Source organism: Musca vetustissima, unplaced genomic scaffold (assembly GCF_032173495.1).
Source record: "Musca vetustissima isolate MV318-11 ecotype Yass unplaced genomic scaffold, APGP_CSIRO_Mvet_v1 utg2249, whole genome shotgun sequence".
Taxonomy (NCBI): domain Eukaryota; kingdom Metazoa; phylum Arthropoda; class Insecta; order Diptera; family Muscidae; genus Musca; species Musca vetustissima.
In genome coordinates, this window is record NW_026884064.1 from 2,169 (window position 1) to 23,801 (window position 21,633).

Below are 21,633 nucleotides of genomic sequence, written 5' to 3' on the forward strand. Positions count from 1 at the left end.
TACCGAAAACTCCTAGAGAGGTAAGAAGCTTTTTGGGTACCGCTGGATGGTACCGACGCTTCATCCAGGATTTTGCTAGTATCTCTGCGCCACTTACGGATACATTGAAGAAAGCCCAGAAGTTTACCATAACACCACAAGCGGAAGAATCTTTTAAAACATTAAAAAAGGCTCTAACAACAGCACCGGTTCTCCGACATCCGGATTTCCGACGGGAATTCTTTATACAATGCGACGCTTCAGAATATGGAATCGGAGCCGTATTATTCCAAAAGGATGATGACGATGGCGAATATCCCATCGCATTCTATTCCCAGAAACTTAATTCCGGCCAAAGAAATTATTCGGTTACCGAAAAGGAGTGTTTGGCGGCGGTACTTGCGGTAAAAAGGTTTAGACCATATGTGGAACTAATGAAATTTACCATCATCACGGATCATGCTAGCCTTAAGTGGCTTATGTCCCTAAAGGACCTGAGTGGTAGACTCGCTAGATGGTCACTGCAGCTCCAAGCCTTCGACTTTTCAATCCAGCACCGGAAAGGTTCCGAAAATATAGTGGCTGATACCCTATCGCGGATGCCCATTGACGCAGACGTGATAGTGGAAGAAATAACAGATGAAGAATTACTAGACTTCGAAACTACCGCATTTGAAAGCGAGGAGTATGTGGAATTAAGAAACACCATAACAGAAAACAAAGAAAGACTTCCTGATTTGAAAATAGACAACCAGAAAATCTACATAAGGATTAAATGTTTCGATCAAGACACCATGGAAACCGAATGGAAACTGTGGATACCACAAGAAATTACATATGCGCTAATTGAGAAGGCCCATAATTATTCCAATGCAGTCCACGAAGGATTAAATAAAACTATCAATAGATTAAAAATATTTTATTATTGGCCGAAAATGGCTTCCCAAGTCAGGCAATACATCAGCAATTGTCAAGTATGCAAAGAGACGAAACCGTCAAATCGAATCATGCGACCGCCGATTGGAAATGAAGTCGTGACTGAAAGACCGTTTCAAAAACTGTACATTGATTTCCTTGGAAAATATCCAAGATCCAAAAGAGGTAACACTTATATATTTATCGTGATGGATCACTTCACCAAGTTTACGTTCCTACACGCAATGAAGGAAGCCACTGCTACAAATGTGGTCAAATTTCTAGAGAATCAGGTATTCCATACATTTGGAGTTCCTGAAATAATCCATAGCGACAATGGAAAACAGTTTGTCTCAAAGCTGTTCGAGGAAATGATAAACAACTATAAAATAACACACCTAAAGACAGCTTACTATTCACCCCAAGCGAATGCGTCCGAACGTGTGAACCAGTCTGTTTTAGCGGCAATAAGGACATATGTCGAAAATGACCACAGGGACTGGGATCTGTACCTGTCTGAAATTGAACAAGCGTTACGAACATCGGTGCACTCCGCAACTGGCGTAAACCCATTCTTCGCGCTGTTCGGATACAATATGTTCACTAACGGAACAGACTACAGATTAGCCAAGAAATTGAGATCTTTATCAGACCACCAGATAGTTTCCTTAAATAAAGCCGATAAATTCGAATTACTGCGACAGAAAATTAAGAACAACCTACATGAGGCATACCAATCCAGTGCAAAAAGATACAATTACAGATCACGAAATATAATCTTTCAACCAGGACAAGAAGTTTACCGAAGAAATCACATTTTGTCAGACTTCAAGAATAATATAAATGCAAAATTCTGCAAGAAATTCTTGAAATGCAGGGTGGTAAAACCCATAGGAAACAATATGTATGAGTTGGAAACTCTCCAAGGAAAATCTCTTGGCCATTTTCATGCTAAGGATATTAAAGCCTAGAAGAATTGCAATAAGATCTGTGATATAATAAACTAAGTGCAATATAGATTAAGAAAGTGAATGTCGTGTGCGTCCATTTTTTTTCTTGACCTATATTGTAATTATATTTATTATACCTAAAGAGTATTGTCTACCATTATACAACACCTAACGATTATACCAACAACACGCAATAAACTCTGTGATATTTTAATTTAAGTGCAATATAGATTAAGAAAATGTATGTCGTGAATGTCCATTTTTTTAAACCTATATTGTAATTATATTAATGATTATACAGAGAAATTATTGTCTACAAATCCGCAGTACCTGATTAATAACAAACAAAACATGTTTATTGCCCGGCTATCTCAGTCGGTATGAGACTCTTGATCTCAGGGTGTGGGAGTTCCCCACGTTGGAACTAAAAGCCACCGTGTCATATGAAGAAAGCATGAAACTAAATTTTGATGAGTATGTGAGATGGGTGTTGACCATAAATCAAAAGTACATAGATGAATACAATGTGATGTTTGCCCAGAGGATGTAAAGTTTGAAACAATCCATATGATATTTGAGAATGGGTGACCAAAATCACCAAAAATACCCTGCCCACATAAAGATTTAACAAATACAAATAATAAATTGCGTCAACATTAATCAAATGTAAACATAAAAATTATTCCCTAATTTTTTTTATAAAATGTTCCATAAAATTGTTCCATAATGTTTCATAAATTCGTGCAATAAATTTTTCACAAGAATTTCCACAAAATTCTTGATAAGATTTTCCATACAAGAATTTCCACAAAATCCTTGATAAGATTTTCCATAATATTCTTTATGTGATATTCCATAAAACTTGACATTAAATTCTCCCTAATATTTATGTGAAAATTGTCTAGAAAATTCTTCAGAAAATTTCCACATCTGTTATCAGGAGTTCCATGAAATTTCCAATTAAAATTTTTAATAAACTCTTCATAAGATTCGGCAATAAATTCTCATAATTTCGGAAAAAATTATCCGTAAACATTTTTTCAGATCTTCCATTGAATGTTGAATACAATTTATTATAATATTTCTATGAGAAGTTTGAATAAGACTTTCCATAAAATCCATTTTCATAAGATTTGTCCGTTCAACTCTCCATAAGATTTTCAATACACAATTTCCCATATTATTGTTTTTATAAAAATTTCCATATGAGATTCCACACAATTTGTCAGATAATTGTCTTTCCGTAAAAGAAAGCCATAAAATATTTCAGAACATTTTTTTCATAAATCATTCAGAAAATTTTTTATGATTGTGAAAAATGTGTCATAAAAGTTTTCATCAAATTTCCATACAAATTCTTCATAAAAATTTCCGTAAAAGTGGTCATAAAATTTTCCATATATTATTCCATACTAATTTCCATAATTCTTTTCCATATATTATTTCATACTAATTTACATAATTCCTTTTAATAGAAGATATATATATATGTATATATATAGTTGAAATAGACCATCACAAAATATTTCCATACAGATTTTCCATAAAATTGTTTTAAAAATTTTCATTATCCATCATAAATATTGTTTCAGGATCAATTGGCCATAAAAATTCAGCCATACACAATTGCCCTATTGAATTTTTTCACCAAAGTTTTCAATAAATAATTTTTCTCTTAAGAATATACTGCCTCCATTAAAATGCACAATCAGGCAAAACAAAACGAAAGTATTTTCTGGTCATCAAACAATTATAGTAAAATTCTAGTAAAGATATTACATTTTCATTGCAATTTTCATCAGAAACTACCATTAAAATTGTCCACAAGTTCAACCATAAATATTAAAAATTTCCCAGCCAAACTTAAGTCAAGGTAATTCCCGGAGATAAAGACCATTTGAAATAAATATCAATAAAATCTAATGGAAATAATATAATAAAAACACACAAGAATATAGGTATATAATAAAAGTAAAATATTTATACATAAATAATAAATTTGTTGTGTGGAAGAAATATGAAGTGTGATCAGTGCAATATTAGGCTAACCCAAATCATAAAATGTAAATAATTCTTGGTCGTATATAGCTCATGGTTTATTTTATCCAGAGGATCTCATATCTACCTGGGCTCGTTTCAGAATACATGAGTTGGACAACCAAATTCGCATGTTGTTTTTTTAGCCACCAGTATTTAAATGGGTTGCACAAAAAAATTATTTCGACAAGCTCCAATCTTTACTTTTTGTTTAAAAGTATAACTGCATGAAAATCAATGTTTTGTTTGATACCACCAAGTCATTATATTTCAATAAGATCAATTGATTTTCAAATCACATATAAATATTAAAACTATCTGTCTCCCATAACAGAAGTTCACAGCCAAATGATTATTTAATTTGTATCGCATGCTACACTACAGTTTTAAACTGTATACTGTTAGGTGTTTCTATTTTTTTATTGCATGCTATAAAATATATCGCCTTCCAAAAGACTCACGTCTTTTGCTCAAAACAGATCACATTTTTTTTACATCGTCACCGTCGACAAAATACAATTCCTATCCTTTGGAAGGATTTACAACATTTTATTGCACATACACACACTCCACACAACTAGTTTTATGGACATAATAATAATAAATTGAAAACACACTCACCAGCTATTATCCGAATTTTAATATTGTCCATTTATGGTCTTTTCAAACGGGACAAGTCCTTGATGATGTAAATATTCCAGGTATACACAAACAAATCAAACTCCATAGACACATGAAAATATCCATAATTGAAACCAGCTGGCAGTTGTGTTTGCAAATATTATACAGCAACAAGAGTGAATTTTATATATTACCTGAAAAGGAAGACAAGAAGGAATTAGTGAAATCATAATTAGCAATGAAAATTTGGAAAAATTACAATCAAAAGGATTCACTGGAAAGAAATAATAAAATTATTCAAAAGAAAATTCGTAAAAAAATGATATAAATTTGGGATCCCACAACAACTAATTAATAACACACATGCAAGATAGTCACAATAGCACAGACAAATATACACACTATTTCTAATTAAAATTTTAAAAGACAATTGGAAGCCAGGAGTACTCACCTCCATCACAAAATAAGACCAGTAACTGGAGCGTTGAAATTGCGGCAAATACGCCACGCATTGAATGCAAAACTGCATCAAACAATCTTTCACCCATCTGTCCATAAAAAACTCCAAGATTCTTTTTGGGTAGTGACCAAGGCTTTTCCCAAGTGCACGTTCTTTTTATTACCTGTAATGAAAAGGAAAAAGGTTATTAATCAGACACATAATAAATAATAATAATATCGCATATACAATTGCACAAATTCTGAAAAGTAACACACATAAATCATTATTATCAATTATCAAAATATTTTACATTTCTTACCATAACCTCCATTGAAGTAAAGACGCTACGCACGTAATGCACATTCATTGCAATAAATGCTGCTGCGTTTTTCCCCCAAAAGCCGCATGCAGGTATGTGTGTGTGTGTGAATGGAAAGCAGCTGAATGAAAACCAATGTATTTAGTAAGGCACACACATGATTCTGCTACCAAACACACATACGTTGGGTTTCAAATGTGTTGCGCCGGCAGCAGCTGCATTGAAAGAAGCGTGGGTACGCACACGCAAACACACACACACGTACCTCATTGAGACACCAAACACAAGCCACGCAAAAAAATGTGCCACCATGAGTTTTCTGAAAGGAAAAGAAGAAGGGTTAGGTATTTGCAAAAAAATAATTTTTTAGATTAACTTACCTGCATTTCTAGCCAACAATTATTTTATTTTTTCATTACCACGCACATCTCAATTTGCTTCCCAATGGTTACAAATTGAGAAGTTTTGTTGCGTGTGGAATTTTTATTAAAAAAAAATGCCATGCAAAACTCCGCAAACAAATCTCCAGTTCAACCCACGTCCAAAAAATGAAGCGGAAATGTTCTACCCCAGGGTTATTTTGAATTGCCGCCACTGGCAGGGTTGTATTGAAGTCGATTAGCGAAGAAATGAGCTAATCGAAAATACAACCCTGCGATATGTTTAAGGGCTGGCTAGATCGACAAAGGAAAATTGGTAAATGTCAGGGAAATCAGGAAAAACCTGGTAAGGAGGGAAAATTCGGCGTCCTTACAGGAGTATAAAAAGCTCCAAAAAGAAAAATTCTCCTTCATTTCCCCAGTGGTGCACTCGAAAACAGTTAACAGTTGTCTTAAATTATTTTCGAAAATTAAAACAAAAATCCTTTTTTGGTTAATAAATTTATTAAAGGCTGAAATTCGCCTATATATATATATTTTTTAATTCTGCCGTGGGCGTTAGAAACGCAGTGTAAGTGTGAAGTCTTTGTGTTGTGTGTAATTCTGTAAATTTATGAGTGGTTTGTGATTTGTTTTCTGTGTTTGTAGGTATCGCCAACAAATAAATATACAAAGGCGTCAACTGACCTCCCCGGAAAGCAAAACGGAGGGGTCAGTTCATTTTTATTGGCCACAGCAGCACAACAGCAAATATTGGCCAGGCTAACAGCCATAATAACGATTTTCGGCCACACCACAAAACCGCCAACTACACCGCCAAGAAAGTCTCGGGGTCTGCCTTACCCCGAAGGAAATGTGCGGAGTGCTCCTGAAAGAGGAAATAAATGTTGATGTAAAATATTGGCTAAGTCCAGGTAAAATAGAATAAGGCTTATACTTACTATTGCCTGAAGAAAAAGTCAAAGCACCACTTTATTGAAATCTAAAAAAAAAGAAAAAGAAGAACAAAATTCAATTAATTAAAATATATAATTTAAAAAGGCACAAAATGAATATAAATTAAAAAAGAGAACAACAAAAGAAAAACAAGTTGATTTAAAATTAAAAAAAAAAAATATATATAATAAATAGTTTAATCGTGTATATGTTATAACCTAGGTTAAGTTGTATTGTCTAAATGTTTTAAATAATTTTTGTAAGGAACATTAATTACTTGTCTGTCATATATATTTGAGTGTAGGGTTGCCCCAAATTACCTTGAAATTTGGTTTTGGAATTTATAAATTGTTTGTGGACGGAAAGTAATGTCCCAAACCACCTAAAAGAGCTCATTTAGGCAGGTATTAAGTGTTTTTCGTAAAATGGCCTAAATTGGCAATAATTTTGAAGTAACAAGAGGGTGATCCGAGTAAACGACTCGCAATTTGAAGAAAATTTATAGTTATTAATGTTTCAAGTTTTTTTTTTGTTCTATTATTAAGGAAAATGACCAGCTCAATAAATTGTTTTTATGTTAGAATTTAAATTTTAAATATGTTGTGTTAATTTCCTTTGTGTGAGAGCCAAAACTACGAGTATGTTGTAAGTGAGTAAGTGTAAGTGGTGTACGGGGCCCTTTATATTTCAATTTAAATTTAGGATCAAAAGGGTCAAGGATGGGTGGGCGAAGTGGAGGAGCAGATTCCATCAAGCTCCTGTGTCATGGTTTTATGTTGTGTTTGTATTCGTCTTTGTTTTGTGTTGATCCAAAGTTCCTTAAAGTGTTCATTCCCTAGGGTTAATGGTGGCAGGGTTAAAAATCCCCCCTGAATAAAAAACGCTCCCACCTGAGCTAGTGTGGAACCCCACCGTTATGCCGCATTAGGCCGAATGCAACATTGTTTTGATAATATTAACTAAAAGTGTTTTTATACCCTCCACCATAGTATGGAGGGTATATTAATTTTGTCATTCCGTTTGTAACACATCGAAATATTCATTTCCGACCCTATAAAGTATATATATTCTTGATCAGGGTAAAATTCTAAGACGATCTAGCCATGTCCGTCCGTCTCTCCGTCTGTTGTAATCACGCTATCTTCTGAAGGAATTGAGATAGGGCGATGAAATTTTGCATAGGGTTGTCTTTGTCTGCAGGCAGGTCAAGTTCGAAGATCGGATATATCGGTCCACGTTTAGGCATAGCTCCCATATAAGGGTACTCCCCATTTTTCGGTATTTTGGGATTCTTGACCGTGTTTTTCAACCGAATTCGCTGAAATTTGGTAAGTTGGGTTCTTATTGTGTACTAAATGTCTCCACAAAAAATTATAAGTATAGGTCCACTTTTTCTGGTAGCCCCCATTTAACGGCACCTTCCAATTTTCAGTATTTTGGGGGGTTTGATCGTATTTTTACATCGAATTGACTGTAATTTAGTATTTTGAGTTCTTAATAGGTACCAAATTTCTCCACAAACAATTATGAATATAGTCCATTTTTTCAGGTAGCCCCCATATGAGGGTACCCCCAATATTCGGTATTTTGGGGTTCTTGAGCGCGTTTTTCAACCAAATTCGCTGCAATTTGGTATTTTGTAGTCGTATATGGTAACAAATCTCCCTACCAAAAATTAATTATATTCGCCCCCTTTTTGGGGTAGTCCCCATATAACCCCCTTTTTATATTAAAATAGTTATCTAATTTGTTCCGTGTTTTGGGTTTGGTTCTAAGAGTCCGTCGTAATCATTTAACATGCGGAGGATATCGAGATAAAGTTAGAACGTAAGGTTCGATAATGAACTGTACATGAACTAACACCCGCATTTAGTCCCTAGCACCTGTGTGGGAGGTATCAGAGGGAGTGGACCGATAGTCCACATCTTCGAACCTGAACTAAGTTTGGAAGAATAATAAGATAGGCACAGGTTGGATGAAATAAACATTTTCTGAAACATCGCGTTGTAGAAATGTCGGTATAGGTCCACTTTTTGGTATTTTCCCTAAATTTTCATTTCAAGTACCTTTTAGTATATCTATGGTGGAGGGTATCCAAAGTTAACGCTTTTTCACTTGTTTCCACTAACATCGAACAAGATGCAAAAGTTTTCAGTAGACATCAATTCATCTGTCGGATATTAAAGTTACACTTACGGCAATCCAAACCGATAAAATAGCACCTCTTGACTCTGAATAAATAAAATGGAATTATACAGTATCTACATATACGGTGTTTCATGTGTGATTTTTTATTGTATTTTTTATTTTGCTTTTTTAATTAAAAAAACAACGTCAATTAAACAATTTAAAAAAAAATCAAATTCTTTCGCATATATTTCATAAATAATTACAACCACAGCTAACAACAATATGCCATTCTATACACCACGACCAGTTAACAGCACAATGATAAGATGTGCATCTACGATAAGTTTAAATTCTTGGCCATCGGATCAAAACTCTAATGAATGGAATCTGAGTAGTCGTAGTTGTGAACCAACGTTTAGTTTTCGGTATGTAGTGATTTAATCGAGAACATTTGTTCATGTTTGCTCTTACAGGAACCCGATATATTCCTGTAACCAATTAATATCGAATTCGGAAAATAATTGTCCACAGGAGTGTGATAATTATACAGCTGAGGAATTCAAAAGGACAATAACTGAGACACCGGGTGACATTGTACCACCATTAGATTTACAATCGGAAGAGAATTATCCAACAGCCAGTGATGATATGACCTATTCAGTTAAAATACATCGACAACCAGAATTGGCTTATGAAACGTGGTTATCAGCAAAAAGGTAATAAAAACAATAATAACTGGGAGGACATTTTTCCTAACATATCAGATTAAGGCTAGAATGACAAGTTTTGTCGGTTCAAAAATAGATATAGCACATGTATTATTTGCACTATATACATGTAATCGGAATTAATTATATAAGCGACCTATGTTGTAATTTTGGACTCAATTTTATAATCTTAACATATCATCAATCAATTAACATATCAAAATTGTTGTATTAGAAAATTGAGGCATTAACTAAAATAACAATATATTTCTTTACATATGCCGCAGAAAACTTCATTCCATTGAGGCTGCCCGTCGCCGGGAAGAAGCAGAACGAAAACGACAGGAATTGGAAGAACGTAAACGTATATCAAAAGAAAAATATGAAAAATGGCTAGAAAATAAAAGCAAACAACAAAAGCAACAACAACAACTATCCCAACATAGTATTAACGTTTCCAATTCAAAATTAATTTTGAAAAGCCAAACATCTATTTCGAATACTTCCGAAAAATCGTTACGTTCAAACATAAACAATGGCCAAGATAAAACTCATTTAGATGAATGGGAGCGAACGAAACGTCTACAGGAAGAACGTCGCCGTATGCGAAAACAACAAGAAGAACAGAAACGTAGGGAACTGGAAGAACAACGTCGTAAAGCAGCCGCAGAAGCATGGGAGAAATGGTTAGCGGATGCTGCCAAGAAACCAAAGCCCGTACCATTGAATCGTGGCATATTTACATTACGTGGAACAATTTCAGATATATTTGTAAATCCCAATGAATGGAAAACTGTAGTGCCAACAAATGGTGATGGTATGGATTAGAAATTTATTAAATTGTTGGCAAGTTTTTATGTTTATAAATATATATTTTTTACTATATTGTTTTATAAAAAATCAAAACTTTGTTGTTAATTCATAAACAGAAATAGCCGTTTGTACGCTGTGAGACATAACATTGGTTCGCTCCAAATTACAGGTCGAGTTCCTATTTTAGAATAAAAAGTTGGTAGTTTTTCTAGCTAGTCTAATGTTCCAGGATTAAAATTTAACGTGGAAACAAAGCACAATTAATGAATTAATGTCAGTGTTAACCTGTCCACGCAAGTATTTGAGAGTTTTTTTTCTATAAAAATCATTTTTGAATAATATTTATAACAGTTTTTATAACAAACCGATAGTATTAATAACACATATTTCATTTTTCAATTTACAACTACGCATTTATTCTCTTAAAACTACACTACAAATATTATCGGAAACATTTTGTTTTATCTTTGAAACGGATGAACTTGCATGGCAGATTTTATATTTGTCTTTATGGCCGATGGTGCTTTACCCAATTGACTTACACCACCAGGACTAACGGAACTCATCGGTGCTGGTGGACGAATTGCCGGCGGTACCATCATACTACCAGGACCGCCACCGGGCACAACCATTTTCAAGCCCTTACCCATACCAACTGCAGCCACTAGGGTATTAGTATCAGCCATACTGCTAGTTTGTTGTATGCCAGCCCTGGATGATGACTCAATGTCCCATTCTTCGCGTTTTTTACTCACCATATCTAGTATGTGTGAGACTACCTTATTGTGCTGGGCCACTTGTTTGGCCGCTGCTTCAGCCGACAAATTTGCTGCCTTCTGTTCATTTTGCAACATTTTTTGTTCGGCCATTGGTTCCGGTTTGGTACGCAAATAATCCGGCACAATATCGTGTGAGAAGACTGGCACACGACCTTGTGTTAATTGGATAAGAGCCTCGTCCCTTTCGGGGGACAGCATTAAGGGAAGTACGGTTCGATTGCGTAGTGGAGGGCATATTTCTTTTGACAGGATTTTCGAAAGGCCAGTGAGCTAGGAAAAATTAATGCAATTCAAATACTCTTTTTACTGAATAGACGTCAGTAAGAACTGTATTTTTTTCACACAAAAAGTGCAAATTAGGGATAAGTAAATCGACTTTCGAATAATCGATTAATTGACTTTTTGTATGGAAATGTCGAAATGCGTTGTGTGCGTTAACGCGATAAAAAACGCGTAACGCGATCATTGTGCAGAACCTTAAAAGGGCTAAAGGTCTAAGCAGAATGCTCGCGTTGAGACATCCGTCGCGTTATATGTTATCGAAAATACAACAACCACAAGGAAACGATAACACAAACGCTCGAAGTTGATGTGCGCTGCGCTTCGGAGTTAAATATATTTTAACTTTTTGCTTGAGTTAACGCGATAACAAAAAACGCTCAACACGAACATTCTGCTTAGCCCTTAGAGGTCTAAGCAGGATGTTCGCGTTGTTACGTTCTTGGACTTCACTTATTCCCGTGTAGACGTTGTTTTATTTCCCGATACAGTTCGTACCAAATAAAACGCGGGTTCGTTCTGATTACGATTATTACAATGATTTTATTCACACAACTTTACTTTGCACTTTACTTTACACGACGGTTTCAATTCGCGATCTGATTCACAACTGACTCACTGCCTTTCCATTTCCCCTATTTATATGAGCCTTGCTTGTAGCTACAGAAGTTTCTAGACGATCTGGTAACACCTAGATCACGAACAATCTACCAATGCAACAAACACACATACAAACTTACATTGAGTAAACAATAACAACAACACATACAAACTTACATTGAGCAAACAATAACAACAACACATACAAACTTACATTGAGTAAACAATAACAACACATACAAACTTACATTGAGCAAACAATAACAACAACACATATACAGGTGAGGGGGTAACAAAGAAAGAGGAATTAAGCGATCATCAATGATGACGTTTAACAAGAATTGTACGTCAACAAAAAAATAGACAATGAAAGAGGAAATGGAAGGATGTAGAAAAATCTATACAGTAGTTGTTGTTGTGAAGTTATTCAAATAAACTGCGTAGTAGAAATTTACGTTACAATTCAAATTCTTAAATTAACGGAATTCATCTAAAGTAACTTAAATCTAAATTTATATTCGTAACATTGCCCCCCGCTTAAGCCTGTTCGTCCCGAATAGGCACAGTTCCCGTTCCGTAGGGGGTCAGCCGCTCCAAATGTACAACTTTCATCTTCGACCTGGGACTGTCGCTCCTCTGGATGCGATAAACGACGTCATTTATTTTCGTGACAATCTTGTAGGGTCCTTCCCAGTGCGTTTGCAATTTGGGGCATAGTCCTTTCTTTCGTTGTGGGTTGAACAATAGTACCAGTTGCCCTTCTTGAAACCCATCGGTATTTGCCGCTCGATCGTACCTTGCCTTCATGCGGTTGCTAACCATTTTTATTCGATGTCGGACTGCATCGTGGACTTTACTAAAAGAGTTTTGACTGTCTTCTTCTTGGTTCACATCGTCGTTTGGGGTAGCACCGAATATCAAATCGCCAGGTAGCTTTAATTCATTTCCGAACAGAACTTTGGCTGGGGTCCGGGATGTGGAATCATGAATGGCCGATCTATAAGCCAGTAAAAACTTTGGAATATGCTCATCCCAGTCTCGTTGGCCACTGTCCACCACTTTCCGTAGATGTTCTTCCAGGGTGCGATTGAATCTTTCCACCATGCCATCTGATTGTGGATGTAGGGGCGTCGTTCTGGTTTTCTTGATTCCGTAGGAGTCACACATTTCCTTGAAGATCGCTGATTCAAAATTCCTACCTTGATCGGAATGAACCTCAGATGGAACACCATAGCGACAAATCCAATTTTTGCTGAACACATCCACAATTGTCCTGGCTTCTTGATTTGGGATAGCATAAACCTCTGGCCATTTACTGAAGTAATCCATGACCACTAAGACATACCGGTTCCCAGAGTCGCTTGTTGGGAACGGTCCAGCTACATCCATTGCGATTCTTTCAAAAGGGGCTCCTGAATTATACTGCTGCATGTAGCCTCGACTCTTCCGTGTTGGACCTTTAGCTCTTATGCACCTTTCACAATTGGCGATCCAGTCGGCAATGGATTTTTGACAGCCGACCCAGTAAAATCTCTGCTTTACCTTTTCAGCGGTCTTTGCTATGCCAAGATGTCCTCCACTTGGCCCATCATGAAACTCCGACAAGACATCTCTTATTTTGGAATCTGGGACGACGATCAAGTTCCGGTGAGATTTACCGTCCTCACTTTCCCATTTGCGATACAGGCAACCATCTATTATAAGTAGACTGTCCCACTGGGCCCAATAGGATTTTAAAAGAGGGCTTTCGGAGGTAATTTCTTTGCGACTAGGTCGCTTGCCCGTTTCTATGGCCGAAATTATTTTGCCCAGAATGGGATCTCTTCGTTGTTCCGTCGACCAATCTTCTCCCGACTCAAACTGCAATCGTCGGACATCCACGATATTCTCTTTGCACTCAGCCTTTGAGCAGTGGCTGTATTCTACCTTGCATGGCCGACGAGACAGGGCATCAGCATTACCGTGTTTTCCGCCTTCTCTGTGCTCGATTCTGTTTAACGGTGACTCATTGGTGGACTGTTGAGCCATTCTTCTACCATCTTTCGTTGGGGGTGGTGACGATGACCTGGATCGTTTGCGCTTAGCTCTGCATTCGCGCGCAATATGACCTGCTTTATCGCAGTTGTAGCATCTAACCCTGTGCTTAGTCATCCCTACAAACTTTGTTTCTTCTATTACCCGCCTCATGGCGTCCTTGATCAAGTTAACGAGAGATTTGTGTTCGCAACATTCGGTCTCCAGTTGGCTAATCTTGTGGGTCTGGGGCTTAACAATCATTCTTGCCGTCTCTTGGGCAAGGGCAAACGACACAGTTTCGGCAAACGACGCTTTTGGTGACGCATATATTGCACATTTAATCTCAGGGTCACGTATGCCATTCACAAAGGTTTCGATTTTCATACGGTCCAGCAATGGGTGATTCTCTCCTGGATACGCCATTAGCACCAAACGTTCCACCTCAGCTGCAAAGTCTTGTAACGTCTCGTTTGCCCTCTGTACTTTTCCCCTTAGTTCCATAAGGTATATGTTTTGTTTATGTTCGCCACCGTACTTACGTTCCAGTGCAGCAATAACATCTTCATAGTTATTCCTAGAAGCGACAGGAATACTCTGTATAACATCAGCAGCACTGCCCTTCAATGCCAGAAGTAGTGCAACCGCTTTGTCGCTGTCGTTCCACGAATTTCTAGAAGCCACTGTCTCGAACTGTAACTTGAAAACATTGAATGACGTAGTGCCGTCGAATACAGGAGGTTTGATTTTTAGTGTGTTATCAGGAACTCGCACCGGACCACCTTTAATTTCCAGTTCCGACATTTTCTTCTCCAGATTCGTAAACCTGTGGTCGTGGGCCAGAAATTTCTCATCCACAGACAGAATCTTCTCGTCAACCGACTGCACTTTCTTATCCAACTCTTTAATTTGGACCTCCACGGTTTCCACTCTCCTTCCAATAACTTCTGTAATGTTCTCGAGTTTCTCGTTCATTCTACAATTCTCTGCCTTGAGTTCATCTAACTTTCTGGAATTCTCTTCGAACATTCGTCTCGAGTTTTCTTCTGACTTTCTGGAATTCTCTTCGAACATTCGTCTCGTGTTTCTGGAATTCTCTTCGAACATTTTAGCCAGCATTTCTCTGAAATCGTCACCCCTGACAGCTACTGACGAGACTTCCCCACCGTTGGATTCGCCCATTTCCGATAAATCCACTTCATCCTTACTGTCAAACTCATATGTATCGATGTTCATACCCCGGCGCTCGAACTCATCCAACAGACGTTTTTGTAGCTCAGCCTTGTTGCCAGTAGAGGACAATTCCAATTTATTGAGCTCCTTCTTCAAGTCTTCCACCCGTAGATCCTTAAACTTCATCGTAGTATTATCGTAATCTCACTTCCGACACCAATTGTTACGTTCTTGGACTTCACTTATTCCCGTGTAGACGTTGTTTTATTTCCCGATACAGTTCGTACCAAATAAAACCCGGGTTCGTTCTGATTACGATTATTACAATGATTTTATTCACACAACTTTACTTTGCACTTTACTTTACACGACGGTTTCAATTCGCGATCTGATTCACAACTGCCTCACTGCCTTTCCATTTCCCCTATTTATATGAGCCTTGCTTGTAGCTACAGAAGTTTCTAGACGATCTGGTAACACCTAGATCACGAACAATCTACCAATGCAACAAACACACATACAAACTTACATTGAGTAAACAATAACAACAACACATACAAACTTACATTGAGCAAACAATAACAACAACACATACAAACCTACATTGAGTAAACAATAACAACAACACATACAAACATACATTGAGCAAACAATACCCAGTAAACAATTTTTGCCGAATTCGGTCCGATTTCTGTCAGAATCTCTGAAAAAATGTCCGATTCTGATTCCGAATTCCTTCCGATTTCGGTACGAAAGTTGTATGGACGTGGTCACCGAATTCGGAAAGATTTTCTGAAAAAAATCTGAAAAAATATTAGATTTTCTGAACGAATTCGGTCCGAATTCGGTGAAAAAATAGGAGAAAAAATTAGATTTTCGGAAAAGATTCGGAGGACAACTCCGAATTTCTGAAAGAAATTTTCGAATTTTCGAAAGAAAATTCGGAATAAAAATCAGATTTTCTGAAAAAAAAACGCTCAGAATTCGGGAGAAAGTTCCGATTTTCTGAAAGAAATCGTTCAGAATTCGGAAGAAATATCGAAAAAATCGTCACACCACTTAAAAATGAAAAAAAAACACATATTTATTTAAAAAACAAACAATTTATTATTATTTATATTATTTATATTTATTAGTTGAACAGATAACAGATAATTCAATTATTTGTTGTTATTATATACATATATAATTTTTGTAATTCAATGTATCTTTTTAAAATAAAAATAAAATTAATTCAGTCTTTCAATAATTTGTGTCGTGTACAGTGACCAAAAAAAAAATCCGTACACCCCTAGTATTTTTTTGGAGTTTATTTTCAAATATTAGAAGTGTACAATTAATTTTTTGAGTCCCTGTATAATAAAAACAATATAATACACAGGACTATTTAAATTTTTTACGATTCAGATTTTTCCGATTCAGATTTGTCCGATTGAGATTTTTTCGATTCTGCTTTTCTTTTTCGTTTGTTTTGGCGGTCTTTAGCCGAATTAAAGAAATTCTTAATATGAAATTCTATCGTACTTGCAGCAGTGCCCGGGATATGATCTATTGCTGTATCTATATAACAATTAAAGTACATACATATGTACATGTAATCTAACTTATCCATAATCTTAAATAGCGAATACAAACCTCTTATAAGCTTGATGTAATGCATATCTTTTACAGGTATATTTCTGTTGGCACTATTCCATGAAAATCGTGTGATAATTTCGTCCGTCTGGAAAACTAGTTTTACATTTTCTTGAACAAATTTCCTTATATCGTCATGGGGTTGTGCTTTTATACGTTGAATCTGTAGATAAATATTGATTTGAGTACATACCTATTAAAGAAATGTGGGTTAGAAACTTACCAGTTTGTTTTTCAGTTCGCAATTATCCTTCAGTCTTCTTTCGAAGTCTAATACTTCTTCAGGGGAGCATAGTTGTTCAACGGAAAATACTGATCCTTTCATTTGTACTGCTTTCATGGCGTTTTCTACAGTCATTTTTAACTGAAAGAACTCAGTTGTGAAGTGGGTGTATATTTTGGAATTTTCCTCGGTTTGTCTAACGTTTTGTGCCTTCAGAGCTTCTACTTCTTGTTGAAGTTTATTTGTGCTTTGTTCTAATAAAGCTTTAATCGCGTGGTTTTGTTCAATTAGGCTCTTATTTTGAGCCAGTATTGTGGATAATAGCTCCGAGTGTTGTTTATTATTGGGTTCCATTTTACAATAGTGGTAGAAAAACTGTAAGTAAATCAACAGACAACTTCATATATTTTCTGGTGATGTCTGATATTGAAATTTCAATATCATTATCACAATACGTTTCGGATTGTGTTTGAAATATGCCCAAGGCAATACATAACGCTTGATCTATATCAAAAAACATGTCAAGATTGATTACTTTATTGCAAATTAAAGTGATGGTACTATTAGTTTTTTTAACCTTTCTAATGATGTAAATGTTTTTACAATACTCTATTAAATTGTTTGGGTGCTTTGTGGAATGTTTTCCATGTTGAGTTATAACACATTTGTAAAGGTTTTCGCCAAATGGATGTTTCAGTACAGGCATGTTAATGTTATTGGTCTTCTCTTTAAGGATAATGCTCTGCTCAACAAGTCTGTTTGAAAGTTGAGAGAGAATATTTTTTCCATTTTTAACTTTCTTTTTAAGTTGGTAAAGATAGTTTTCATATTTAAATGCGCTGAAATTATCAAGTTTTCCATAGTTTGAAACGTCTTTAGCTAAATGTAGCAATGAATGGATGTTGTATGTTAGAAAAATTTTACCATAAATTTGTTCTAACTCTACAACGAATTCCAATAATAAGTTTTCTGCATAATTATTGAATTCGTTACAAATACTACTGTCGGACAGTATTCTAATTGCTATGTGCAACTTTAGGAAATTTTTATAGGCACGACTGTTTAAAATATTTTTTAATACGACAATAGAACTGTAAAGCAGAAAAGATCGAAATTCTGAAGCTTTCCACCTGTCAATTTCATCAAGAATCCTAGGGACTCTATTGAATTCAGAGGGGAAATCTTTAGCTACTTTAGAGTTTCGGCGGCTTATTAAACTTACTTGGTCACCATTCAAACTATAATCCTGATTTTTTAATTTTATCCAGGTTTTCACCATATGCTTCACTACCCCGAGGCACACAACGTGCATATAATCAAGAGGGAATTGTGAGACGCAACCAACACCAACAGTCTCTAATACTAAATTTTCTAATTTAGTATGGTGTTCTGGTTGTGTTCTATTTCTGAAGGACTCATCAGTACGAAGAACTGCAGAGGCTTCTGGTGGAAATACCATTCTTCTCTCGAAATAGTCGCCTTTTTGCATGCATTTTGAGCAGCAATAATAACCTGAATGGGACTTAATATTGAGCACAAAAGCACGGGCTGGAGCATCGCAGATGAAATTACCTATTTGAATATTATACCTTTGGTTTCGGAACAGAAATCCCTCTTGTTGATATTTATAAAGGTCTTCTACTAAGTACTTCAAAAAAATATTTGGGTCGTTGGGTTTGTTGTATTTATCTAATCTATTATTTACATCAACGTTAATATAAACCCCAACGAGGAATACCGGTTCATAATTTTGAATGCTGACCATTATCGGCCAAAGACATTTTTTAGAGCTCTTAAAAAGAGGGAGACCGTCTATACCAAAATTTAGTACAATATTTCTGGAGTCATCAACCTCGTCGCTTTGTTGAAAAAAAAAAATCGGTTAAGCAATTTTGTAAACCATAATGCATGTATGTCCCACTACCCATTTCCATTATATCCGTATTTTTGGGCGTTTCACGTAGAGTGCGAACGTCTAAGGGCAAGGTGTGGTCAACAGATTTTAATTTTCGAAGGAGCTCATTCATAGCATTCACCGATATTGCATGCCTTATAGACCAATCAGATAAAAATGTTGTCAAACTTATTCCACTTTCATTTTCTATTGAATGGTCTGAGTCAAAATCACTTTCTCTTAAATTGTCTGAATCGAAATCATTTTCTATTGAATGGTCTGAATTGAGATCATCACTAATTTCTTTGCAACATGCATTTCCAAATGAAGGATTTGGATCATTACTTTTAATTTCGTTAATTTCTTCCGGAGATGACATTTGGACATCCGCGATATGATCCCCTATACTATTTTCTTTTTGGGAGTCGCTACCAGGAATACTTGCTTTGGCACCTAATGGTTCGTTATGAGGTTCACTCAATAATTTGCAAAGTAATTCTTGAGCCTGTTTTTTTGCATTTCTTTTGATAGATCGGCGTGACATTTTTATAATTTTTTCTTACCTGTAATAAACAATTTTGTTTGTTTTTTAATTTTAAACACCTTCTGGAAATTTTTAATTCACTTTTTGAACACTTCTTGTAAACACTTTAATTCAACTATACCGAAGCACGTTTCTCTTTCAACTGCTAAACAAGAACTAAAAATAAAAAGCAGTGCACACAGAAAACCGGTATGTAGTTGTTTTTGCAATTTTTTTCCATCATATTTTTTTGGGAACGAAAGAGAAAGAGGCTGATTCACAACAACAACAAAACGCACATTTTTACAACGGAAAATCTAACAGTTCACAATAACAATAACAAATAGCATTTTTGCTTTGCGCTTTGTTGTTGTTGAGATCTTGAAATGAATGATCACAACAACAACTACTATGGGAGAGAATGTGTCAAACCACCACCATCCGTTTACATGTGGGAGAGAATATCCCAGTAAACAATTTTTTCCGACTGCTCTGATTTTAGATTTTTTTCCGAAATTTCTGACGTTTTTTTCAGAAATTTCTGATATGCATATGCCAGAGCAATACACAATCTACTCTCTCCGTTTGTACATTTTTCGAGTTTTTTTCGCTTAAAAACACAGGAAAATGTGCAGAAATTCTAAAAAAAAAAAACGTTTAGAAAATCGGACCAATTTCTATCAGAAATTTCTGAAAAAAACGTCAGAAATTTCGGAAAAAAATCTAAAATCAGAGCAGTCGGAAAAAATTGTTTACTGGGTAACAACAACACATATACAGGTGAGGGGGTAACAAAGAAAGAGGAATTAAGCGATCATCCATGATGACGTTTAACAAGAATTGTACGTCAACAAAAAAATAGACAATGAAAGAGGAAATGGAAGGATGTAGAAAAATCTATACAGTAGTTGTTGTTGTGAAGTTATTCAAATAAACTGCGTAGTAGAAATTTACGTTACAATTCCAATTCTTAAATTAACGGAATTCATCTAAAGTAACTTAAATCTAAATTTATATTCGTAACAATATTTTTACTTTTTGCGTGCGTTAACAAAAAACGCCCAACGCGAACATTCTGTTTAGCCCTTAATAGTCGAATTTTGATCTGCGAAAAAATCGCAAATACTTGGTTTATTATCGAAAAGCCCAAATACTTATTTCTTTTTTATTGTGCCAAGGCATAGATCAGAATATTTTTGCACCATGGGTTTAGCCATCGTGGCTGACTTCACTTTCATAAAGAAACTATATTGCTTACCTAGCTGGTTGGAGCTTAAAAAGATTTCCAAGAGTGTCGGTCTTGTGCGCAGCTCATCTAATTTCGTGGCCTTTCCCTTCTGCGTGAACCATCACTTGGTTGCTGGAGCTCGATCCATCCGAGAATAGATGGTATAGCTCATTCGACGACAATATTCACCGCCGGCATAGATCGGCGGAGAAAATTTCTCTGTAACACTCCAAGATCTGCCCCATTGAATCGAATGCTGCTTTATAGTCGACGAACAGGTGGCATGTTTCGATGTGTTTTTCGTTGTTCTTTTTCAGGATTTGGCGCAGTGTGAAAATCTAGTCTAGGTGGATTTGCTAGGTCTGAAGCCGCATTTGTATGGTCCAATAATGTCATTGACCATTGACTTCAGTCGGTCACTTTATATGCGATCGGAAGTAGACTAATTTCTCTATAGTTGGTACATACCGTCTTGTCTCCATTTTTGTGCACGGGGCATAGGATGCTGAGGTTCCAATCATAGCGTCTGGCCACCGGCCTAGAGTAGTTCGTGTGGTAATACATCGGCACGTGATGCTTTATTATTCTTCAGCAGAATAATTGTTATTCTGACCTCATCTTGGCTAGGTGGTATACAAACTTTACCGCCATATCTTATTGTTCTGGGGTATCTTCTTCGCCGTTACTGTTCGATACCAGAAGTTTTGCAATATGCTCCATCGAGATCCTCAACACGCTGTCTGTATCTGTCAACTGCAAAGAAACCTAATAAATCTGACTGGGCACTGAATTAATTCCTGCAAATGCTGAAGCTCGATGAACTTTTGTGGTATCAATGGGCGAAGAACCAGTGCTGCATATCATGAATTGTGATTCTGCTGCAGATAATTGTGGAAAATCTGCGAATTTCCTTCAAATTCAATTTCTTTTATTTCGTAAATTTTTTGAAAATCGCGGATTTTTGACCAAAAAGCGAGATAAAAAATAAGGAAGATCTTCACCGATTGGCTTTATCCTAGTTCATACGATAGCTATACACTCACAGAGAAACGTGTAA

At 36.0% G+C, this 21,633-nt stretch overlaps 3 protein-coding genes across 4 annotated transcripts; 1 reads left to right on the top strand and 2 right to left on the bottom strand.

Moving 5' to 3' along the window:
- The first annotated feature begins 5,922 nt into the window (after window positions 1-5,922).
- LOC133331061 (coiled-coil domain-containing protein 34-like) lies at window positions 5,923-10,244 on the top strand. The gene is made up of 4 exons (XM_061539467.1): window positions 5,923-5,989; window positions 8,981-9,134; window positions 9,183-9,425; window positions 9,704-10,244. The coding sequence occupies exons 1-4, from the start codon at window positions 5,923-5,925 to the stop codon at window positions 10,242-10,244; spliced, it is 1,005 nt and encodes a 334-aa protein (XP_061395451.1).
- A 446-nt stretch (window positions 10,245-10,690) lies between these two features.
- Window positions 10,691-11,474, bottom strand: LOC133331062 (mediator of RNA polymerase II transcription subunit 8-like). Its single transcript, XM_061539468.1, has 2 exons — window positions 11,442-11,474; window positions 10,691-11,278 (listed from the first exon to the last, which is right to left on the bottom strand). The coding sequence occupies exons 1-2, from the start codon at window positions 11,472-11,474 to the stop codon at window positions 10,691-10,693; spliced, it is 621 nt and encodes a 206-aa protein (XP_061395452.1).
- Window positions 11,475-16,156: 4,682 nt separating this feature from the next.
- On the bottom strand, window positions 16,157-19,805 carry LOC133331060 (uncharacterized). Of its 2 annotated transcripts, XM_061539466.1 has the most exons (4): window positions 19,389-19,805; window positions 16,932-17,306; window positions 16,709-16,871; window positions 16,157-16,633 (listed from the first exon to the last, which is right to left on the bottom strand). In XM_061539466.1, exons 2-4 carry the CDS (start codon window positions 17,283-17,285, stop codon window positions 16,470-16,472), a joined length of 681 nt encoding a protein of 226 aa, XP_061395450.1. In that variant the 5' UTR covers window positions 17,286-17,306; window positions 19,389-19,805; the 3' UTR covers window positions 16,157-16,469. The 2 variants fall into 2 exon arrangements, with proteins under 2 accessions (XP_061395450.1, XP_061395449.1); XM_061539465.1 differs by having other exon boundaries at window positions 16,157-16,871.
- Window positions 19,806-21,633: the final 1,828 nt, after the last annotated feature.

Bases quoted from the DNA above. Each gene is read 5' to 3' on its own strand.
- LOC133331061 (XM_061539467.1), top strand. From the start codon at position 5,923: ATGTTTAAGGGCTGGCTAGATCGACAAAGGAAAATTGGTAAATGTCAG. The intron at 5,990-8,980 runs GTAAGGAGGGAA...TTACAACCACAG, and splicing joins GGGAAATCAGGAAAAACCTG to CTAACAACAATATGCCATTC. The intron at 9,135-9,182 runs GTATGTAGTGAT...TTGCTCTTACAG, and splicing joins GAACCAACGTTTAGTTTTCG to GAACCCGATATATTCCTGTA.
- LOC133331062 (XM_061539468.1), bottom strand. From the start codon at position 11,474: ATGATCGCGTTACGCGTTTTTTATCGCGTTAAC. The intron at 11,279-11,441 runs GCACACAACGCA...AATTTTTCCTAG, and splicing joins GCGTTTTTTATCGCGTTAAC to CTCACTGGCCTTTCGAAAAT.
- LOC133331060 (XM_061539465.1), bottom strand. From the start codon at position 17,285: ATGGAACCCAATAATAAACAACACTCGGAGCTATTATCCACAATACTG. The intron at 16,872-16,931 runs GTAAGTTTCTAA...ATTTATCTACAG, and splicing joins GCGAACTGAAAAACAAACTG to ATTCAACGTATAAAAGCACA.